Consider the following 24,097-nt stretch of genomic DNA (forward strand, 5'->3'; position numbering starts at 1 on the left):
TTGCGGCGCAAATGGAAACTGGTTTTTGGCGGTTTCCGTTTGCGCCGCAAAAGCCGCGGGACTTTCCGGCTCTTCTGGGTGCTCCGCGGCAATTAGTGCGAAATCCGCGCAGATCCTGCGCGGTGAAGAGGGGGGTCGCTGCTGATTAAGGTGAGTGCGAAAACGCCCATTGTTTACACAGCTGGTCTAGGTTCTGCTGACCTGAAGTGCACTGGAAGTCCCATGCATAGAATTTAATTCCTGAGCATGCAGGGATTGCCTATGGTGCATGGAGAGAGGGGGATTGGGCCTCTGTTTTCCCAACCTGCTATTTTCACAGCATAAAAAAGACCCAGGGAGCTCCTGTTTGCCTTGTTGGAAGTCTACGTGTAGTCCACAACCACACATACATTTCCCCAGTGGGGCAAATAGTGTGCCTTCAGGCCCATTTCAGTTTGGAAAAACCGCACTGAAGAGGGAGGGCTCTAGCCCCCTCACCCTGTATTCTGGGGTCTGAATCTGAGCATGGAGAACCCAGTGTACATCTCTTAGACAGGACCTTGGGGTGGATCCCTAAATAATGTATTTTGTAACTAGACCCTACGAAGGAACATAAGTTGAGAATGGTTAAAAGATCTTTCTATATTATTCATTGGGAAAGAACAGTAAGAAAAATGGGTTCTAGTAGAAGCATAAATAAATAAGCATTTGCTGACTAGAAGGCCTGGATAAAACTGTGATTTAGGGCATTGGATCAAGTTAGAAGAATAAGAAGCACTATGTACATTTATGCAAATACAGTGAAATACTGATATGTTCTTTTGAAAATGCATTTCTATAAAAAATCTTGTAGGAGCAAGAATGGGGAGAGACAAAAGGAAAGATTGGGGTGTTCAATTAAGTATGGATGTGGTTATGAGAGAAGGTGGTTGGGTGGTGCACAACAAGTCCAACAATGTGGCTGTTGAAGCTCAACTATGGTTCCCTAGACCAATGATCACTGTGCTCCTTTAAAATGTTTACCTGCTTAGTTCCTCAGGTCTGAACACCAGCTGTCTTAGATTCAGTGCCTCCCATTCATCCCCCTGCTCTGATCTAAGTGATTCCGAAATCCCTTTGCCGGTGCTATCATCAAGGAACAGAGAGCTTCTCCAACACAGCCGTGATTCCGGCATTGCCTCTCCAGTAAGCATTCTGGTTCTGGGGTCCGTGAAAAGAAGCACAAATTGATGGTAACCTCATTACTAGCATCTCCTTCTGCGTCATGACAGTGCAATCATTCTCCCTGAGTTAGCCCTCCAAGGCAAGGGATTGGTTATTTATTGTGATGGTGGAACCAAAAGATGGGGGGGACCAAAACAGTGGGGAGCACCAAGTCCACCCAAGACATGGAATGGAAGAGGTCTCCCCATCTACCCATCTAGGACCAATTTCCATCTGACTCCTTCCCACACACAACTGCCTCCTGTGAAACGTTTGGTGTTTTGAACTGTCTTGTTTTCTTCTCCCTTTCTCATTACAGTCAGCCATTATTTTCAAGTGTAACCCACCTTGAGCACTTTGATAGAAAGATGGCATATAATTATAACAAAGCCATAAAGTACAGGTGTAACCAAGTAACTGCAAGGAGACCTGCTGCAAAACTCACTGAGACAGAACGAAGGCAGAGCCTAGGGTTGCCCAACCTTAGCTGGCAATCTCCAGGAGAGTAGGGAGGGGATGGAATCTAACTTGAATGGAGTCTAGCAACAGCACAACATCATTTCTGGTGATGTCACCATGTCACCGGCTACTCTAACATTTCTCTGAAACTCTGTGGATTCAGAAAAATGCTAGAGTGTCTGACAATGTGGTGACATCATTTCTATTTACACAGCTGGAAATGACATGGTAATGACATCACTGGGAAGCTTCCCCTCCATTTTCTCACACTGGTACATTGAATGCTGCTGGTGGGGAATGGTGGTGCTTTGGCAGGGGGTTGCCTGCCAAAACTGAGCAAATGTTGCCCAGAGAGGCCATGTGTGGCCAATGAGAATAAAAAAGAATCAGTATTATTCTGCATTCCAAAAAATCTACGTGGAATGTAGCCTAGGCGGAAGATGTGATGGTGGCACATGGTTTCAATATGTGTGTATTGATTGAACATGCACTGGAAATACTGGGGGAGGGGGAAGAGAGATGTATTGGTTAAATTATATTTGTCAGATGAGGAAATATACCCTTGTGTTGTTTCTCTGTTTTCAAGCTTCCATCAGATACATTCAAATATCTTACCTGGCATGAATTAGAAGAACATGATGTTCAAGGGAGTCAAATCCGTTGCCCCCGCGTGAGAGAAGGTACTGAAAATCATCTGTTTTGTAGCCTCCATGTTACGAATAACAGGGGAATGTAAGAAAAGAACTCCTGACTGTTGATAGAATTGTAGCCAGAAACTGTGCCCTGGAGCCCATATGGTACAGACCAAGTTCTGGGAGACCATTTCTACTCCCTACTCTGCCACAGAAGTTTACTAGATGACCTTGGGTCAGTCACATGCACAAGGCCTAACCAACCTCACAAGGTTGTTGTGAGGACAGGATGGAGAACGGGAGAATGTTGTAAGCTGCTGAGTCCATGATGTAGGGAAAAGCTGGGTATAAATAAAGTGAAATAAGTAAAGTAAAATAAGCCCATGTGTTCCCCAAACAGCATGTGCTACCAGTGAGATAGATAGCTTTCACTAATGTGCTATGTTATTTTAATTGAATCAATCTATTTGTTGAGTAGTTGGCTGAAAGGTAGCTTATTAGCTAATGAAAATTCATTGCTTGGTAGACTGTCTTAATTATAATGGTCAATGGGAGTTAAATAGCCTAACTCTGGAGAAGATCACAGTCAAGAAACACGACTGTTCCTGAGCTCCCAAAGGCTGAAGATAGCAGATGACAGAAAAGAACAAAACGATCAAAGCCTGATGCTATTGATAAGAGGTACTTAGAATGTGAATCAGTTCAAAAACTACTGGTTTGTTCTCCTGGAGACTGTTGCCATCCCTGAAAGCAATCTAGAAAGCAATACAGTGAGGCAGTCCATTATCTTAACAACACAGGCTTCCCTGATACGCCAAATTTGCTATCTAATGTGATGCTTTTGTTGTAGAGATAAGCTTTGCCAGATTTCGTTGAATTGATATTTAATTCCAGCTATTTACCAATGTAAACAACATGATACATGGGGAATTACAATCCATCCATACCAGAGGAATAGGAAAATGTTAAAAATATGCTGAATATATGTTGGAGACAATAATTATCATGACGAGTTGGGGCAGTAGTCCTGTCCAGTTGTTTTGTTTCCAGCACTCCCGCTATATGTAATGGGACAGCACACTATGTGTGATTGTCACAATATGCAAAACTGGCATTTTGTCTGGATAGGCAGAAACCCTGATTCCTTGGGGTATGCAGTGTACAGAAGCTAGAAAATATGCACATTGCCCACTTCAGACAAAATGGCAATCACTTGTATAAAAATTATCACAGGTAACATGTTCTCCTAAGCAATGTACCCTCTAAGCTGCGGAGTCTTGTGAGCAAAAATTGTACTTCATGAGCTACTGGGTGGGGGGGGAGCCAGTTTGGTATTGTGGTGAAGTGTGCGGACTCTTGTCTGGGAGAACCAGATTTGATTCCCCACTCCTCCACTTGCACCTGCTGGAATGGCCTTGGGTCAGCCATAGCTCTGGCAGAGGTTGTCTTTGAAAGGGCAGCTGCTGTGAGAGCCCTCTCCAGCCCCACCCACCTCACAGGGTGTCTGTTGTGTGGGAGGAAGATAAAGGAGATCGTGAGCCACTCTGAGATTCGGAGTGGAGGGCAGGATATAAATCCGATATCTTCTACTGGCATTCAAGTTGTGAGCTACTGCATAAATTAGTTGGCTCTGGGACAATTTTTCCTGAGCTAAGACAAAAATATGTGAGCCGGGGACTAAAAAACTAACTCACACTAACTCAGCTTAGAGGGAACACTGCTCCCACGTACACATGATAAGAGTGTCAGAAAGGTAGTGTCCAAGTTTGTGATGCAGCTCAGAGACACAACTGCATTGATTTTCCCCCCACCCCATCTTAAACACAGTATTGTTTGCTGGTCATTGGTCCACACACACACAAACACACCTTTAAGTCTTCTTGTCTTTTTATTTAGACTTCTGCAAAACTGGTCTGTAAAAAATTATGGGGAAAATCTTGAAGAGAAACCAGGAGAGCAACAAAAGTTTGAGGGAAGGGGGAGAAAATAGTGCAGTTAAGAAATCAAGATGCAAGCAAAAAAGTTGCAGAAAAGCCCAGAAAGATAGGAATCACTACTTATTCACAGGTTATGCAAGTTTTTATTGTATTAAAAAACTACAGAACCTGTTGGGCCATAGGCAACAGAGGAATTCAAAGAAATGTGTGCAATGCTGGAGAAGAGGCCTTTCTTAAATCACCTCTTACTTTCTTAAATCACCTCTAACAAGGCTTACCAAGGGCCACTACTGGCAGGCAAACTCCTGGTAATTATTGCCAGTGCCTTTGCCAGCTGGTCAGTGGATGGAAGAAGTCTGGCAAAACAAGGCATGTGGCAATCTTCCTCACAAGGTGATGATGTCATCTCCAGCATGACCCGAAAGTACCAGCATTCCATCATGGCAGCGCTTTATCACTTGCCTAGCAACCCCATAGAGTTTTGGATGAGTGTTACCCTGGTACGATATCAGTGTTTTTGAGTCATGCTGGAAGTGACATCATTGCTTGACAATGAAGATTGTCACCCTCCCCCCATACACAATAAGTACCCACCTCTCCCCACCTTCTGGTTACCATGCCTGAAACTCTACCTCTAACACTTTTTAAAATTCTGATTGTCTGCTGATGTGAGTCTATACTTGGTCTTTTAAATATTCCTACCCTTTGAAATGCTTGAGTAACAGACAAATTGTACCAGCAGGAATGCAGTGCTCAAATAAATATTGCTCTGTCTCTCTCCTGAACAGGGCCTTCTGCAGAAGACTGTTTTTTCAGAAGAAAACATCACATTCACTATGCGAGGAAGCATGTGACAGAAAAAGAGAAGTGGGAAAAAAGGTTGCAGGAGAACTGGGAAGACTGTACAGTGAGCTTTTTTTAAACTGAGATTTTCTAAGAGCTATTGTGGGGCGGGATGGGTGTGGCATCATAGAGCCAATCTTGTCAGATCCTGGGGGCTAAATAGGGTCAGTACGTGGAAGGAAAGCCACCATGGAAGGCTTTGCAGAGGAAGGCAATGACTTTGAAAGAGCCTTGCTGGGGTCGCCATAAGTCAGATGTAGCTTGAGCGCACTTTACACAAAGAGAGTTATTACTAGAAATACATCTTCCATTAGGATGTCCACAGATATTTTAATTGCATTCCTTCCGGTTTTTCAAAACTCACAGTTTATTTTCTTTACTTGAAATTTATTTTCTGTTTCATTTTCTTGAATTATTTTGTTTCTGTTTGTTATTCGTTTTCATCTGTTTCATGGGAAACACCTTCTCTTTGTCACACAATTGGGATGGTGTATCTCCATTACCCTTGGCATCCCCAGGCTGAATGTCAGTGATCTAAAGGGAGATGTGCCCGCATGAGAAGCACTCAGTGTCTCATTTCCACAGCACCCATTGGGAGGTGTGAATTGGCATGACAGTGAGCAGAGCTTTTTTTGAGCAAGAACACACAGGAACACAGTTCCAACGGGCTTGGTGTCTGGGAGTGTGCCCTAATATGCAAATGGGTTCCTCCTGGGCTGCTTCTACAAAAAAGCCTTCTCACTACATTGAGTCAGGGGATGTCTGCAGCCTTCCCCTTCCATGCCTTATTTCACTACATTGCAAAACCATTTTTTCCTCCCAACTTGTCTGATGCCTGGAATCAGAATCCAGCTAGAAGAAAATAGCTACCAAACACTGCTATTAATAGCAATCAAACTGTTTATATTAACTATGTTAGAGAAGGGATGGGATTTGGGTTGGGCTGTTATGAGTTACTATCCAGTTGCATATCCTATCCCTTTAGCAGACTCTGCACTGACAAGTGGAACCAGTTAAGATGGTTGCTTAAGTGGCCACTGTATTTGCAGTGCAACCCTAAGATGAATAGGATAAACACAGGGCTTTTTTTGAGCAAGAATGCACAGGAACACAGTTCCGACAGGCTTGGTGTCAGAGGGTGTGGCCTAATATGCAAATGAATTTTGCTGGACTTTTTCTACAAAAAGTCCTGTGTGAAACAATGGTGGTGTTAGGGGTGTGTGGCCTAATATGCAAATGAGTTCCAGCTGGGCTTTTTCTGCCAAAAAAAGCTCTGGATAAACAAATGGCGCATAATCAGCAGCTATTAGCCACAAATAATAGAACACTTTGTCTGGGGTAGTGACGCTCTCTATTCTTGCTGCTTAGAGGACAACAATGGGAGGCTCCCTCTGCTGGACCTCTTGATGGCACCTGGGTTTGGGCTATTATGTGACACAGAGTGTTGGACTGTCAAGGCGGGAGGTCTCCAGACCCCACCTGAAGAGAGAGGGCGGCACACCCTCGGAGGTGGGGGGAAACTTGTCTTCTTGTGCCGCAAGGGGCCAAATGGTCCCTGAGGGGTGGTGTGGCTTCTTTTACATTCTTCTTAAGGCCACCCTGTAGGGTTTTCAAACAAGAGAGGTTCAGAGGTAGTTTACCATTGCCTGCTTCTGTAGTGACCCTGGTATTCCTTGGTTGCCTCCCATCCAAATACTAACCAGGGCTAACCTTACCTAGCTTCTGAGATCTGAGGAGATGGGGCTAGCCTGGGCTACTCAGATCAGGGCTAATTAGTAGGGTGGCCAGACCGTCCCGGTCTCCCGGGACTTTCCCGGATCTGGCCCCCAATTCCCGGCTCCCGGGCTGGGTATACCGGGACCATTTTGAGGTCCCGGTTTAGCCAGCCAGAGAGCCGGGGGCCGCGCGCCTCCGGGCGGGGAAGGCGGCGAGTGAGGGAGGGAGCGACCCTGCGCTGTGCGCAGATCGCCCTGCGCACGCGCAGGGACGCTCCCTCCCTCACTCGCCGCCTTCCCCGCCCGCGCACGGGGCCCGGCGGTGGCGGCGGAGGCCCGGGAGGGCGTCGGAAAGGCCCGCGGGAGTCGCTGGAGGCCCTCCAGCGACCCCCGCAGCCTTTCCGACGCTTCCCCGGGGCTCTCAACCCCCACCCCCCGTCCTCCTCCCCCGGGAGAGCGTCGGAAAGGCCCGCGGGGGTCGCTGGAGGCCCTCCAGCGACCCCCGCGGGCCTTTCCGACGCTTCCGGGGGCTCGCTTCGCCCACCCCCCGTCCTCCTTCCCCCGGGAGGGCGTCGGAAAGGCCCGCGGGGGTCGCTGGAGGCCCTCCAGCGACCCCCGCGGGCCTTTCCGACGCTTCCCGGGGCTCGCTTCGCCCACCCCCCGTCCTCCTCCCCCCGGGAGGGCGTCGGAAAGGCCCGCGGGGGTCGCTGGAGGGCCTCCAGCGACCCCCGCGGGCCTTTTCCGACGCTTCCCGGGGCTCGCTTCGCCCACCCCCCGTCCTCCTCCCCCCGGGAGGGCGTCGGAAAGGCCCGCGGGGGTCGCTGGAGGGCCTCCAGCGACCCCCGCGGACCTTTCCGACGCTTCCCGGGGCTCGCTTCGCCCACCCCCCGTCCTCCTCCCCCCGGGAGGGCGTCGGAAAGGCCCGCGGGGGTCGCTGGAGGGCCTCCAGCGACCCCCGCGGGCCTTTCCGACGCTTCCCGGGGCTCGCTTCGCCCACCCCCCGTCCTCCTCCCCCCGGGAGGGCGTCGGAAAGGCCCGCGGGGGTCGCTGGAGGGCCTCCAGCGACCCCCGCGGGCCTTTCCGACGGTTCCCGGGGCTCGCTTCGCCCACCCCCCGTCCTCCTCCCCCCGGGAGGGCGTCGGAAAGGCCCGCGGGGGTCGCTGGAGGGCCTCCAGCGACCCCCGCGGGCCTTTCCGACGCTTCCCGGGGCTCGCTTCGCCCACCCCCCGTCCTCCTCCCCCCGGGAGGGCGTCGGAAAGGCCCGCGGGGGTCGCTGGAGGGCCTCCAGCGACCCCCGCGGGCCTTTCCGACGCTTCCCGGGGCTCGCTTCGCCCACCCCCCGTCCTCCTCCCCCCGGGAGGGCGTCGGAAAGGCCCGCGGGGGTCGCTGGAGGCCCTCCAGCGACCCCCGCGGGCCTTTCCGACGCTTCCCGGGGCTCGCTTCGCCCACCCCCCGTCCTCCTCCCCCCGGGAGGGCGTCGGAAAGGCCCGCGGGGGTCGCTGGAGGCCCTCCAGCGACCCCCGCGGGCCTTTCCGACGCTTCCCGGGGCTCGCTTCGCCCACCCCCCGTCCTCCTCCCCCCGGGAGGGCGTCGGAAAGGCCCGCGGGGGTCGCTGGAGGCCCTCCAGCGACCCCCGCGGGCCTTTCCGACGCTTCCCGGGGCTCGCTTCGCCCACCCCCCCGTCCTCCTCCCCCCGGGAGGGCGTCGGAAAGGCCCGCGGGGGTCGCTGGAGGCCCTCCAGCGACCCCCGCGGGCCTTTCCGACGCTTCCCGGGGCTCGCTTCGCCCACCCCCCGTCCTCCTCCCCCCGGGAGGGCGTCGGAAAGGCCCGCGGGGGTCGCTGGAGGCCCTCCAGCGACCCCCGCGGGCCTTTCCGACGCTTCCCGGGGCTCGCTTCGCCCACCCCCCGTCCTCCTCCCCCCGGGAGGGCGTCGGAAAGGCCCGCGGGGGTCGCTGGAGGGCCTCCAGCGACCCCCGCGGGCCTTTCCGACGCTTCCCAGGGCTCGCTTCGCCCACCCCCCGTCCTCCTGCCCCCGGGAGGGCGTCGGAAAGGCCCGCGGGGGTCGCTGGAGGGCCTCCAGCGACCCCCGCGGGCCTTTCCGACGCTTCCCGGGGCTCGCTTCGCCCACCCCCCGTCCTCCTGCCCCCGGGAGGGCGTCGGAAAGGCCAGCGGGGGTCGCTGGAGGGCCTCCAGCGACCCCCGCGGGCCTTTCCGACGCTTCCCGGGGCTCGCTTCCCCCACCCCCCCGTCCTCCTGCCCCCGGGAGGGTGTCGGAAAGGCCCGCGAGGGCCTCCAGCGACCACCGCGGGCCTTTCCGACGCTTCCCCGGCCTCTACCACCCCCCCCCCCCCCGTGCTGGCGGAGGCCCGGGAGGGCATTGGAAAGACCTCTCCGCTGCCGCCGCCGGACTCGCCGCCGCCGCTGGACTCGCCGCCGCCGTAGGTAAGGGGGCCGAAAGCGGGGGGGGGCTGGCGGTTGGGGGTGGCCTTCCTTTCTTCCCTCCCTCCTTCCTTTCTTCCTTCCTTCCTTCCTTCCTTCCTTCCTTCCTTCCTTCCTTCCTTCCTTCCTTCCTTCCTTCCTTCCTTCCTTCCTTCCTTCCTTCCTTCCCTCCTTCCTTTCTTTCTTCCCTTCTTCCCTCCCTCCCTTTCTCCTTCCCTTTCTCCCTCCCTCCCTCCCTCCCTCCCTCCCTTCCTTCCTTCCTTCCTTCCTTCCTTCCTTCCTTCCTTCCTTCCTTCCTTCCTTCCTTCCTTCCTTCCTTCCTTCCTTCCTTCCTTCCTTCCTTCCTTCCTTCCTTATGTTCTTAACTTCTTATGTGACACAGAGTGTTGGACTGGATGGGCCACTGGCCTGATCCAACAGGGCTTCTCTTATGTTCTTATGTGACGCAGAGTGTTGGACTGGATGGGCCACTGGCCTGATCCAACAGGGCTTCTCTTATGTTCTTAAGTGTGACACAGAGTGTTGGACTGGATGGGCCACTGGCCTGATCCAACAGGGCTTCTCCTATGTTCTTATGTGACGCAGAGTGTTGGACTAGATGGGCCACTGGCCTGATCCAACAGGGCTTCTCTTATGTTCTTATGTGACGCAGAGAGTTGGGCTGGATGGGCCACTGGCCTGATCCAACAGGGCTTCTCTTATGTTCTTAAGTGTGACACAGAGTGTTGGACTGGATGGGCCACTGGCCTGATCCAACAGGGCTTCTCCTATGTTCTTATGTGACGCAGAGTGTTGGACTGGATGGGCCACTGGCCTGATCCAACAGGGCTTCTCTTATGTTCTTAAGTGTGACACAGAGTGTTGGACTGGATGGGCCACTGGCCTGATCCAACAGGGCTTCTCCTATGTTCTTATGTGACGCAGAGTGTTGGACTGGATGGGCCACTGGCCTGATCCAACAGGGCTTCTCTTATGTTCTTATGTGACGCAGAGAGTTGGACTGGATGGGCCACTGGCCTGATCCAACAGGGCTTCTCTTATGTTCTTAAGTGTGACACAGAGTGTTGGACTGGATGGGCCACTGGCCTGATCCAACAGGGCTTCTCCTATGTTCTTATGTGACGCAGAGTGTTGGACTGGATGGGCCACTGGCCTGATCCAACAGGGCTTCTCTTATGTTCTTAAGTGTGACACAGAGTGTTGGACTGGATGGGCCACTGGCCTGATCCAACAGGGCTTCTCCTATGTTCTTATGTGACGCAGAGTGTTGGACTGGATGGGCCACTGGCCTGATCCAACAGGGCTTCTCTTATGTTCTTATGTGACGCAGAGAGTTGGACTGGATGGGCCACTGGCCTGATCCAACAGGGCTTCTCCTATGTTCTTATGTGACGCAGAGTGTTGGACTGGATGGGCCACTGGCCTGATCCAACAGGGCTTCTCTTATGTGACAATACTGACTTTGGTGGACCCAAGCACTGATTCAGTGTAAGGGAGCTTTGTGTTTGTGTCTTCTAGTGCAATTTTGTTCTCAGATCCTGTATTTACTTCATCAGTATATGGGATAAGGCACTTTCTCAACTGTGCTGCATAAATCAGCCTATTTATTTTGTCCTGTTTGCTCTGTTGGCTCTATCTGCGCCACCTTCATCACTTTCGGGGTGTGGATCCCCCAGTGGAGTGGTCTCCCGACTCCCTCCGCCGGCTGTTTCTGATAGCCCTGCGCCCCCTCTTTCATTTGATATGTGTCCCGTGCGGGTGCCACCCTCCCGCCGGGAGATGCCGCAAAATGAGCCCCCTTGAGGCTTATGGCGGCAGGGCTCGGGGGAAGCGAGCTAGACTGCTGTTCTTTTGAGGGGTTATAGAGTGTTTCGAGCCCGTCCCTGTGGCATCGGTCCCATCATTGTGGGGCCCAGGGGGCCGGCGCAGCGGCACGCTGAAGCAGCCTGTCGGTCACTTCCAGGTTCCTGTCCTGCATCTCGACCTGTGTTATTAGTGACAGGCTGCTTCGGCGTGCCGCTGCGCCGGCCCCCTGGGTCCCACAACGATGGGACCGATGCCACAGGGTCGGGCTCGAAACACTCTATAACCCCTCAAAAGAACAGCAGTCTAGCTCGCTTCCCCCGAGCCCTGCCGCCATAAGCCTCAAGGGGGCTCATTTTGCGGCATCTCCCGGCGGGAGGGTGGCACCCGCACGGGACACATATCAAATGAAAGAGGGGGCGCAGGGCTATCAGAAACAGCCGGCGGAGGGAGTCGGGAGACCACCCCACTGGGGGATCCACACCCCGAAAGTGATGAAGGTGGCGCAGATAGAGCCAACAGAGCAAACAGGACAAAATAAATAGGCTGCATTATGCAGCACAGTTGAGAAAGTGCCTTATCCCATATACTGATGAAGTATATACAGGATTTCAGAACAAAATTGTTTCCGGCGGTGATATTTGGGGGATTTTTGGGGATGTCACAGGAAGTGCTGTGAAGTCACTTCCTGTTTCCGGCAGTGGCATTTGGGGGAAATGATGTCACAGGAAGTGATGTCACTTCCCATTCCCGGCAGGTGACGCGGGGAAATGATGTCACAGGAAGTGATGTCACTTCCTGTTTCCTGTGGTGGCATGCCGTCACCGGAAGTGACGTCACCGGAAGTGATGTCACTTCCTGTTTCCGGCGGCGCGGGCGCTTCGCGCGCGCACACCCTCCCCCCCCCCCCAACGTGTCCCTGGCTGGCCTTCAGACATTATGGTCACCCTACTAATTAGAGTACACCCTTCTTAGTCCATTAAAGTCAGCAAGGGTATAGCTCCACTGAGGACTTCATTAGAAATCTCCAACATGGCATAGTGGTTGGACTAGGGAACAAGGCTTGAATCTTCACTCTGCCATGGAAGCTGTCCAGGAGACCTTGGACCTTTCACAATTCATCAACTCAACCTAACTCATGAATTTCTTGTTGTGAGGTTAAGGTGGAGGAAGGGAGAACAATGTGTGAAGCCACTTTGCTTCCCAATGAGGGAGAAAAATGGATGAATTATTTATTATGGTTAAAGACCAGCACAAAAATAGATGCAGGACCAAAAGTGCTTACATGGACAATATATATATATATATATTTTAAAAAACCCAAATTAATACTTGTAGCCAATGTTTCCTCTAAGTCATGGAGTCTTGTGAGCAAAAATTCTTTGTGAGTTACTGGCATTCAAGTTGTGAGCCACTGCATTAATTAGTTTGCTCTGGGACTATTTTTCCTGAACTAAGACAAAAATGTGTGAGCCAGAGGCCAAAAATCTGTGAGCTAGCTCACACTAACTCAGCTTAGAGGGAACACTGCTTGTGGCATAATATCACTTCCTCATTCTACTTTGTGGCTCAGAATGTACAGATGTAATATGGGGTTAGATTTTACCAGGTCAAAACAGAAGACTCATAGCCAAGACAGACTTTTTTGGAGGTGGACCTCAACATATTTTTTGGAGGTGGACCTCAACAAATATCACTTCCTCATTCTACTTTGTGGCTCAGAATGTACAGATGTAATATGGGGTTAGATTTTACCAGGTCAAAACAGAAGACTCATAGCCAAGACAGACTTTTTTGGAGGTGGACCTCAACATATTTATCTACACAACATCTTGAAACAACTTTATATCTATTTGGGAAACAGACAAATATCTGAGAGCCAGTTTTGTGAAGTGGTTAAGAGGCCAGGATATAAATCTGATTAAATAGATAAATAAATAATCTGGAGATTCGGGTTTGATTCCCCACTCATCCACATGCAGCCAGCTAGGTGACCTTGGGCCAAGTACAAGTTCTCTCTGAGCAGTTCTCTCAAGAGCAGTTCTCTCAAAGCTTTCTCAGCCCCACCTACCTCACAGGATGTCTGTTGTGAAAAGAGGAAAGGATGGATATTATAAACCACTCTGAGTGAAGGGTAGGGTAGAAATCCAATCTCCTCCTCCTCCTCCTAATTTAGCAGTCACCATCAGCTACTAGTTGATGTGTGAGGTGAGCCCTTCAAAAACCCCACGTCTCAGATCAGATCCATTTTTCTGAGCTCTGGATGCTTTTATTAATCTTGTCCATCATCTTCCAGATGGCAAATTCTTCTTTGGCTGTGGATAAATGGCATTTATTTATTTATTCAAAGCCTTTTCATCCCACCTTCCTCTATGTAACAGACTCCATACAGAAGATCAGTAAACAGTTGTTATGATTAAAAATAGATCAAATCACAGTGTACTGTGCTTCAAAATGTCCAGGGAATTGGAAAGCTATTTCTGTCATTAGGAGTATCTTGTTTGAAATCATTTCAGCAATTAGTTCTTCAGATATGGAAATACTTCTTTCAGATGCCACAAAGAAACCAAAGTTTATTCCTGTTGAGAATCAGCAGAGTCTCAGGCTTGTACAATCCTGGTTAAGAGCAGTGTCTTCTAACCTGGAGGATTGGGCTTGTTTCCTCATTCCTCCATATGAAGCCTCCTGAGTGACCTTGGGCCAGCCACAGTTCTCTCAGAACTTTTTCGGCTCCACCTGCCACACAAGGTGCCTGCTGTGGGGTAAGGAAGGGAAGGTGATTGTAAACTGTTTTGAGACTCCTTATGGTAGAGAAAGGCAGAGTATAAAAGCCTTCTTTATCTTCCTATTCCATATGGAGTCATGATTGAAGACTCCCTGATTTAATGAGTCTTCAATACAACTGAAGATCAAGATGGGTAGCCCTGTTAGTTTGTCTGTAAAAGTAGAAAAAGAGCAAGAGTCCGGTAGCACTAACAGGGTATGAGCTTTCATGAGTCACTATTCACCTCTTCAATATCTGAAGAAGTGGGCAATGACTCACGAAAGCTCAGACCGTGCCACATATTTTGTTAGTCTTTAAGCTGCTACTGGACTCTTGCTGTTTTCTAATGCAACTCCAGTTTGTCATAATGTCAAAATATGAGTGCCTGAATAGGTTGGTGCCAGTTTCTTTCCCAGTGATTGGAATTCTATACCATAGTTTTATCCTGCTTTAGAATTCCCGCCACTAGAAAGGAGCAATCTCTGATCTGTTAAAGGATCTGAATATGGTCAAAAATATTAGGAAGATCTTAACTAGGAAGACAAGGGAAAGAGGATTTGTACGACTATTTACTCAGACTCATTCTTATTAAGAAACTTTGGTTTATTCTTAACATTTATATGCAAACCAGCTGCCTCCACCATGACATGTAGAGTGAATGTCAATTAAAAGTGGCAACAAAGTTATCACTTCATTTGAGTTAAAACTGGAGTCCTCAACTGTTTTCAGTTGGGTGGAACAGAACCTGACCTGAATTGGACGGCTCATGCTAGCCTAATCTTGGCAGATCTTGGACGCTAAGAAGGGTTGGCCATGGTTAGTACTTAGACATAAGAACATAAGGAGAGCCCTGCTGGATCAGATCAGTGGTCCATCTAGTCCAGCATCCTGTCTCACACAATGACCAATCAGTTCCTCTGGGGGGCCAATAGCAGGGCATAGAGGCCTTCCTCTGATGTTGTCTCCTGGCTCTGGGATTCAGAGGTTTCATGCCTCTGAATGTGAAGAAGAAGACTGCAGATTTATACCCCGCCCTTCTCTTTGAATCAGAGACTCAGAGTGGCTTACAATCTCTTTTATCTTCTCCCCCCACAACAGACACCCTGTGAGGTGGGTTGGGCTGAGCGGGCTCTCACAGCACCTGCCCTTTCAAGGACAACTCCTGAGATAGCTATGGCTAACCCAAGGCCATTCCAGCAGCTGTAAGTGGAGGAGTGGGGAAATCAAACCCAGTTCTCCCAAATATGAGTCTGCACACTTAACCACTACACTAAACTGGCTCTCTGTATGTGGTGGTTCCCCTCAGTTCCTATGGTTAGGAGCTACTGGTAGACCTATCCTCCATGAATCTATATAATCCACTTTTAAAGCTGTTTATTCTTGTGGCCATCACTACATCCTCTGGCAGAGAATTCCACATTTTAAGATGGGAAACCACCAAGGAAGTCCAAGGTTGTTAGGCCATGGCAAACCACATCTGAATGTCTCTTGCACTGAAAATCCTATGTGGCCACCATCAGTCAGCTGCGACTTCACAGCGCTTTCCACCATCAACACAACAGAAGGCCCACATACAAAAGCAACCTATCCCAGGGTGAGCTGACTTAACCCTGGGTAACTTATTTTGTTTCTTACATTGAGAACAAGGCCTTATCTTGCATATCAGTGCAGCAGTGTAGTCAATTCCATGGTAAAATGAATGTCTGTACAGCTTCTGTGTCATAAAGAAACTAGTAGTGCAACCTGGAGCCGAGTTATACCCAGAGCTTTTTTGGCCACTGTGTGACAGAGTGTTGGACTAGATGGGCCATTGACCTGATCCAACATGGTTTCTCTTATGTTCTTACAGGGTTTTTTTGTAGAAAAAGCCTAGCAGCAACTCTTATTCATATTAGGCCTCACCCCCTGACATCACCATTGTTTTGCAGAGGGGTTTTTTGTAGAAAAAGCCCAGCTGGAACTGCATTCCTGCTCAAAAAAAGCCCTGGTAATACCCATCTAAATCTTTTGATAATGGACTCAGAAAGATGTAACCCTGCATAGGATTGCACAGTAAGAAATTCTAAAACAGGTCTACTTGGAAGGATGTTCCATTTTATTCCATGGTGTTTACTTTCAGGAAAGTGTTCTCATGATTGAAGAGCCTAATTCATACTGTGAAATGGAAAGAAAACTAAATAGAAGTAATATGTTTGTGTGCTCTTTTCCTTCCTTCAGAGCTTAAACCTTTCATATCAGGATCTGGGTGATCTTTACCAGGTGGAAAATTTTAAAAGGATTCTCCGGCGATTGATTCGAGTGGAGAGGCTTTGGTTGGTAGACAACTCATTGACGGATCTGAGTGCCATATGCTTGCCAAGGTAGATGGGATTCTTTCACAATCATCTTGTCTTTTTTGAATATTAGTTAATGACAGCAATATTCCAGGTATCCATAATCACACCTGCAAACATTATTGTTAGAGTGAATGTCCATTACAGGATCTAAGTGATTTCAGCATTTAAGACTTCATCTGACCTAGCAAAAGACAACTGACAATATGTCAGTCATGTGTCTCTCTAAAAATGAGTCCAGAGTAGATGAAGCCCTGAAAGTTCCATAGTTAGAACTTCCATTATTTTTTTCTCAATCTACAGCAGCTGTATGAGGCAAATGGCTTCAACACATAGGCAATATATATGTGCTGTATTTCTTTCTGACAAGGCAAATAGCAGCTTCATTGGGCCAATTTAGACAGTGGCACAGAGGGAAGAAATAAAACCTTTACTCTGTGCCATCAGTGATCTACTCCAGTGCTCTTTACAAAGAAAAAATGCTTAGAAGGGTCAAACATAGAAATTCCAGTGTAGTTTGGCCCCCTGGGCTAATTCATACACATGTATATGAGATGCTGAGGTGAACTTTAACCTCTTCTGTTTTCACATGAAAATGCATTTGACTGAAAAGTCCTCAAGTGAAAAGTATGGAATCAGCCTTGCCAGAGAGGGTCCCTTCTGGTAGGGGAATTAGCCACTGATTCGCCAATTTTTGCCATAAAGGAAGCACTAGAAGCCATAAGCCAAGTGATGCAAGTAATTAGAGATGAGCACAAATCAGGAAAATTCAGTTTGGTTAGGTTTGCGGTTCGTGGTGTGCCTAGATCATGAGCCACGAACCGTCATGAACTTTTTCATGCCAAATGGACTGGTGAGGTTTGTGAATGATAGAACAGCCCTCCAGCATGCTAGAACCACCAAACTCACAGAGGATCTCCAGCTGACTCTTCTCTACTTGTCCTCCATGTTTGGTGAGGATTGGATTTACGGGGTCCAAAGAAGGTGTTCCCGGGGAAAGTGATTTCTGGGGAAATGACAAGTGCAGGTTCCGGAATGCATAGAATAGACCCTATGCAAGCTAGAGTCATCAAACTCTCAGGGGACTTCTCCTTGATGCCCCTCTATATGCCTTCCAAATTATGTGCAGATTAGATGTAGAGGATTTGAGTAATGGCCCCCCAAAGAAGATGCCCCCAAGAAAATGCTTTTGGGTGATATGTCAGGCTCAAGTTCAAAAGTGTTTAGAATGAACCCCCTGCAAGCTACATAAACCAAATGCACAGACTAGAGAATTACACCTCCCCTGTTGCTTTGAAGTTTGGTAAAGAGGGGACAGTCTGGAAATGTATCCATTCATGAACCACCACAAAGAACTTGAATGTTTGTGGAAAGTTAGTACTAGTTGACCTGCCATGAACTTCAGTTTATGAACTGAAAAATCATCATGAACTTTAGTTCATGAAGCAGTTCATGCCGATTGCTACAAATAATCAAGAGGGTTCCCTCCCATATCAGTCTCGCCACAGTTTCTGGAACCCAAAGGATCAAGTAGTGATGCAAGAAGGCATTTAGTTTCACAGGTGGCCCAAAACCATAGACCTACTATCACAAAAGGCCCCAGGTTTTTAAGAATATTTTGTATGATTTACATTTTATTTATTTATTTGAGAGATCTGTATACTACCACAGCCACCTGCTTGAGGTGGCACACAAGTTAAAAGCCATAAAAAACATAACAATCATTAAAATTAACAAACCAGCCAATAAACCCCAAAAGCATAAAAGCACATCAAAGCCCAGAAGCATAAAAGTACCAAAGCACATAAAAGCTCAGAGCATAACATTCCATAATTTTATATGATATGAGCTTCAGCCAAATGCCTCCCTAAATGAAACAAAGCTAATATAGTTCTGTGTGTTGCAAATAGGACTTAACTGAGCATAATTGCTGTCGTACATGAGATGTATTGCCACTGGTACTGATGCAATGCCATTGTTTTCTGAGAGGCTGCACCTGTGTAAATATCTACTAAATTGCTTCCTAAGGAACAAATTCATCTTTTTAAAAATGACATTTGTAAGCTGAAATTTCTTCTTCCGTATATATGATAGTTCATGTTTTTATATGTTTTGCAGATGCAAAGAACTGAAACTCAACAAAAATCATTTTACATCCTTCAAACAGCTGCCAAAGATACCTGAGATTCAACACCTGTCCCTAGAAGAAAACAATATTGAAAGTCTACATGGGTTGTCAGGCCTAAGAGGCACTCCACTAGAATCTCTTGTTCTCAGGAGGAACCCCTGTGAGTTTCATGAAAACTACAGGCAGCTGTAAGTTTTAGCATACTGCTGAAGTGTGATGAGCAATGAGAAAATAATGGGTTAGATCCTATGACACCGACCTATCAAAGTCATCTTTCCCTTAACAATGCAAGACTTTTATCCATCTGAGGAAGCCTTTCTTCATCAGGCAAAGTAACTCTTCATTGTAGAAAGTCTTTCTCTTTGGAAGTGGAATAGTATCATAAGATTCCTTCTTATGATGGTCCCCAATGAAGCTTTGGTGCTTGTAGGCCCAATGATTGCTAGAAAAGCATTTTGTTGGTGATCAAAGGGGTTGCCTTCTCCTCTTTTTCACCATAGAAAAACTGGATGATTCCAACCCTATGGGGTCCCAGTAAGTCAGCTGCACGATGATGAAGCTTTTCACTACCACCATTGTACTTGGTCAGTTCTTCCACACTATAGGTCATTGGTTTTAAAACTTTGCTCTGAGGCTCTATAGCTTCTCAAGGATACCTCAATGAGAAAATTAATTATATCAAACCACTTTCCTCCCCCTTCCCACTACCACATTGTATAATGTGCAATTGGAGGACAGTGTGTATATTCTTTGTTTGGTGGGCTCTCCTTCCTGGGAGGTTTTTAAGCAGATGCTAGATAGCCATCTGACAGCAAGGCTGATTCTGTGACTTAGGCAGGTCATGAGAGGTGAGGGCAGGAAGGGTTGCATCAGTGCTTAGTTCTTGTGGCCCTTTCTTTACATGCTCAGAAATGCTGATTGACACTTTGGGGGCAGTCAGCTATTTTTCTCCACCAGTTTGGCAAGGCATCCCAGAAGTTTTTGCCATCTTCTGGGCATGGAGCAGGGGTCACCGCTGGGGATGTATGTGGGGGGGGGGAGGTATTTGTGCATTTCCTGCATTGTGTGGAGGGCTGGATTAGATAACCCTGGAGGTCCCTTCCAACTCTATGATTCTATGTTATACTCTTAGTTCAATCAACATGTTGAGATTCTGTGTCAAATATGCTGGCACAGCCATTGCTTGGGTCACAAAGCAATGTATAAAGCATTTCATAGAATTAGATGATTCTATATTGGGGTAGGAAACTTTTATTGCCCAAGTGTCCAATGAAGTGTAATGTCTACTAGCATCTACTCTCAACATCTAATTCTAGTGTGTTGGCACAGGAGGGTGAAGATTGTGCTGGCCACCTGCCTAAGGGAGGATATTATCAGTAATGGCTTCTGCTCAACAGAGAGGTGGCAGCCCTGCACATGGTAGCTGAGAAGCTCCTGCATCCGTTTCATAGCTGAAGGACACTTATCAGCAATGGGGCATATTTATACAATGCAGCATGTACCAAAAAAGCCCAGCAGGAACTTATTTGGAGAGCCGGTTTGGTGTAGTGGTTAAGTGTGCGGACTCTTATCTGGGAGAACCGGGTTTGATTCCCCACTCCTCCACTTGCACCTGCTGGAATGGCCTTGGGTCAGCCATAGTTATCACAGAGGTTGTCCTTGAAAGGGCAGCTGCTGTGAGAGCCCTCTCCAGCCCCACCCACCTCACAGGGTGACTGTTGTGGGGGAGGAAGGTAAAGGAGATTGTGAGCCGCTCTGAGACTCTTCGGAGTGGAGGGCGGGATATAAATCCAATATCTTCTTCTTCTTCTGCATATTAGGTCACACCTCTGACATCACCATTGTTTCACACAGGGCTTTGTTGTAGAAAAAAAGCATAGCAGGAACTCATTTGCATATTAGGCCATACCCCCTGACATCAGCATTGTTTCACACAGGGCTTTGTTGTAGGAGAAACCTAGCAGAAATTTATTTGCATATTAGGCCTCACACCCCTGACACCAAGTCAGCCAGAACTGTGTTCCTGTGTGTTCCTGCTCAAAAAAACCCCTGAGCATAACCATTGGTTTAGGGCTACAGGCACTTACCAGAGTGGGGCTTAAACTGTTCTATATCTTTTTGGATCTCCACTGACTCCTTTCCAACTTATGTGCATCTTTTTTAACTGAGGTGTCACCACCTGGGACTATTTCCCTGTTTCTTGTAAAGCCTATGTGAATGCATTTTTAATGCCATCGAAGTTACCCTTAACTGCATCCTTGGAAAAAGTCAGCTGATTTTTCAGACTGTGGTTCAGTATCTGGTGATATGTTGACACATTCACAAGAAAACTTTCTTTTGAAGAAGAATGCAAAGAACAGAAAGTCACCATATGGTGACTTTTTTTTTTTGTAATTAATTACCATAGAAATTAATTCAACTATAAAGGCTGCGCTGCTTATCCAGCTGCAGCATAAGGATACAACAGTAAAAAATACACTACACCTGGCTAACAACAGGATGTGTGAAAAGCATTAATTTTCTCCTACATTTTGTTCTCTCAGCATGTTCTCCAAATTGCCAAACCTGAAGATGCTGGATGGGATTCCCAAACTGCCAGAGGACTGTCCTTCAACACAAACCAGTTTTCTGTCTAAAATATGCACCATACTATAGCATTGCATTATGTGATGAAATTGAAGGACTTGTCATGATTAATGGAATAAATCTTATGAATGCAAAGAAGTCTCCCTTCCTGTTCATGATCAGGCCTGGTCACCAACTAAGTTTCCAAATCTGCACCGAGGGAAGCCATTGGGTGGAAACAATGAAAGGCCATCCCCTGACCACTACATGTAGAATTTTGTTTGGCACTCAGAGAGGCAGTCATTTTTACATCATCATCAATACCCCATAATGGGATGTGGACAACCCTGTGCACGATGACTACATTTTAAAGTAAATCTTCCTTTAACTATCACATAACTAAAATGAAGCTCAGAAACTCTTTATTAACAAAAAATGCCTATGAAATCTAGACGGAAATCTAAGACAGGGGCGGCCAAACTTGCTTAACATAAGAGCCACACAGAAGAAATGTCAGATGTTTGAGAGCTGCAGGACATGAACATTAGATGTTTGAGAGCCACAGGACAGGACAGGAAGGAAGGAAGGAAGGAAGGAAGGAAGGAAGGAAGGAAGGAAGGAAGGAAGGAAGGGGAAGAGAGAGGTGGAAAGAAAGCAGCTTTAAATGCCTTCTCCAAGCTGCTGACTGGCTTAACTTGGAGAAGTGATTTAAAGAGAGAAATGCCTTCTCCAAGCCAGCCAATGGGGCAGTAGGGGCATCGAGAGCCATACATTATTGAAGAGCCACATGTAGCTCCCAAACCACAGTTTGGCCACCCCTGATCTAAGACAATGCAAAACTATTTCCAACATTTTTTTAAAATTCAAGATTGTCCTTTGAGGGTACACCACAGCTGACAACCTTCAGGAGCAACAGGAGGGAGCTGGCATACTGGCATCACTTCCATAGAGGTTTTTGCAAATCCTAGAACATCCATGATGGTTCCAGTTTTCACCAAAAGTGACATCAGCATGCTGTTCACTTACCATCCAACACTGGTCGTCTTGGTGGAAAAAGTGTTGGTGGGGAGAATTGTGTCCAAACCTGGAAGTGATGGACTGCAATCTAGGAATCCCCAGTCAGAATCTCAATGTTTTTTACCACCGAGATTTGGAGGATTTCTAGAGTGTTGACTGGTACAAAATGCAACCCCCTTGCTACTTTCTCCTGCTGCAACCGAAAGCAATTTGTTTCTTGTCTGAATCTTAGTACTGCAAAACTGCTGTAAAGCTGCCATAAAATACAGTAAGACACAACAGTTAGGTCTTTTTATTAAATGCTGAATTTCTGTGAGTCAGTGGGCTCATCGAAATGCCTTTGTATGATTTTATGCTGGCACAAGCACATGCCAAGCCAAACTAGAGGGTACCTTTAAATGCTATAAGAAGCGCCATGTCTATAGGCACAAAAGGGGATTCATTCAAATGAACTGATGTGGCTTCCTGTATCAGTAGTTTTTCCTCAGAGAGCAAGCAGCAACTGGGATTGCAAATCAGATTTGGGAAAGTATATGGGAGAAAAAGTTTAAATACCTTCCGCTCTGGAGTGACTGGTCCCAACTAAACCATGGGCCCTTGGGTGACTTTTAAGTAACCATTACGGATTAGATTGGCAAATTTTACTGATCATGTATTCAGGTGAGTAGCCGTGTTGGTCTGAAATAGCTGAACAAAATTCAAGTTCAATGGCACCTTTAAGACCAACAAAATTTTACTCAACAAATATAAATAAATTTTTATTGAATAAAACTTTGTTGGTCTTGTTAACCACCTTGGGCAAAAGAAATGTGGGATACAATCATTTAAAAATAGCATGAATACACTGGGGAGATGCAATTATGCATGACTCCTTGACTTAAGCTGCTTTGTTAAAGGATGAGACATTTTTGTGCTGGCAGATCTATTACCAATTGTTAGCCATGAGAGCTAACTAAAATCTCCGCATTCAAAAGTCATAAATACCCAGTTTCTGAGTAATCTCTGAGTTTGAACTAAACACAGCCTAGCACTGTTGCGTCTACAATACTATCTTCTTGGAATGTGAGCTTTGTCCCTGGATTGACTATACACAAGTTCCTATAATAATTGGTACTGCCAGATTGGGCATAAGGGTGTCTAGGTACAGCGCAAAGAAGCAGCCAGTTGCAAAAGAACACCATAGCCCCCTAATACTTTAGTCCAGAGATGCACCCTGGCCTTTCACAACTGTATTGCTACAGAGGATAATGGAACCATTTGTTTTCTGCCTTCTCCCTCCTCAACTGATTAAAATCAAATCCCTTTCATCCATTATAAAGCAACTTTCATTTTGCCATGGATTCAGCCATCCACAAAATGGAGAGCCACACCGAGCCTTTGGCGAGCATCCCTCAGCTATCGGCACTAAAAGAGAAAAATGAATTTAATGCACACGCTGATTGATGCTTTGATCAATTTGGATACATGTATAAAGCACACAGGGGTGCACTTGTGGGAACTATAGTCAGAAGCAAGCTATTAAGTTGTTTCAGAGCCATCATTTTTCATTTGTGATCTCCGTCCAGGATATATATGTATTTTTCAGGCTGCGTGCACTCTGCCATGCTTAATAATTGGAAGTGCTGACGATAAGGAATGGGGGTTCACATGCAGCATATGCCAGGGATCAAAGGAATAGGATAAATAAATGTAATCAGTTTGGGAAGAAAGCTGCAGGCAAGGACGGTGATGAATTAGCAATGACCACTGCACTCATGAATAGTCAAGGCACAAAGAAGCTGGAAGCGACCGAAAATAACAAGATTCTTTAAAAACAGAAACCCAATTGATACAGAAGATGGTGCCAGTCACCCTAGCACAGTGGTTCTCGGAAGGCAAGAGGAGGGCAACAAAGATGGTGAGGGGTCTGGAGACCAAGTCCTCTGAGGAAAGGTTGAAGGAGCTAGGCATGTTTAGCCTGGAGAGGAGATGGCTGAGAGGTGATACGATCACCATCTTCAAGAACTTGAAGGGCTGTCATATAGAGGATGGTGTTGAATTGTTTTCTGTGGCCCCAGAAGGTAGGACCAGAACCAGTGGGTTGAAATTAAATCAGAAGAGTTTCCGGCTCAACATTAGGAAGAACTTCCTGACAGAGCGGTTCCTCAGTAGAACAGGCTTCTTCGGGAGGTGGTAGGCTCTCCTTCCTTGGAGATTTTTAAACAGAGGGTAGATGGCCATCTGACAGCAAAGTGGAGCCTGTGAATTTAGGGGGAGGTATTTGTGAATTTCCTGCATTGT

At 47.5% G+C, this 24,097-nt stretch overlaps 1 protein-coding gene across 6 annotated transcripts in view; it reads left to right on the forward strand.

Annotated features, from left to right (window-relative positions):
* The window catches only part of LOC132574195 (probable U2 small nuclear ribonucleoprotein A'), a 41,929-nt gene extending 20,973 nt beyond the window's left edge, over positions 1-20,956 (forward strand). The window contains exons 2-7 of one of the 6 annotated variants that reach the window (XM_060242451.1): positions 1,011-1,164; positions 2,228-2,321; positions 4,999-5,117; positions 15,992-16,134; positions 18,226-18,423; positions 20,779-20,956. In XM_060242451.1, coding sequence (XP_060098434.1) covers positions 1,011-1,164; positions 2,228-2,321; positions 4,999-5,117; positions 15,992-16,134; positions 18,226-18,423; positions 20,779-20,890 — 820 coding nt within the window. In that variant the 3' untranslated portion in view covers positions 20,891-20,956. Of the gene's footprint in view, positions 1-1,010; positions 1,212-2,227; positions 2,322-4,998; positions 5,118-15,991; positions 16,135-18,225; positions 18,424-20,778 lie in introns of all 6 variants that reach the window. The other 5 variants (XM_060242450.1, XM_060242456.1, XM_060242452.1 and 2 more) reach the window with 5 other exon arrangements.
* Positions 20,957-24,097: the final 3,141 nt, after the last annotated feature.

The sequence above is a fragment of the Heteronotia binoei genome, chromosome 6 (genome assembly GCF_032191835.1).
Source record: "Heteronotia binoei isolate CCM8104 ecotype False Entrance Well chromosome 6, APGP_CSIRO_Hbin_v1, whole genome shotgun sequence".
Lineage (NCBI taxonomy): Eukaryota > Metazoa > Chordata > Lepidosauria > Squamata > Gekkonidae > Heteronotia > Heteronotia binoei.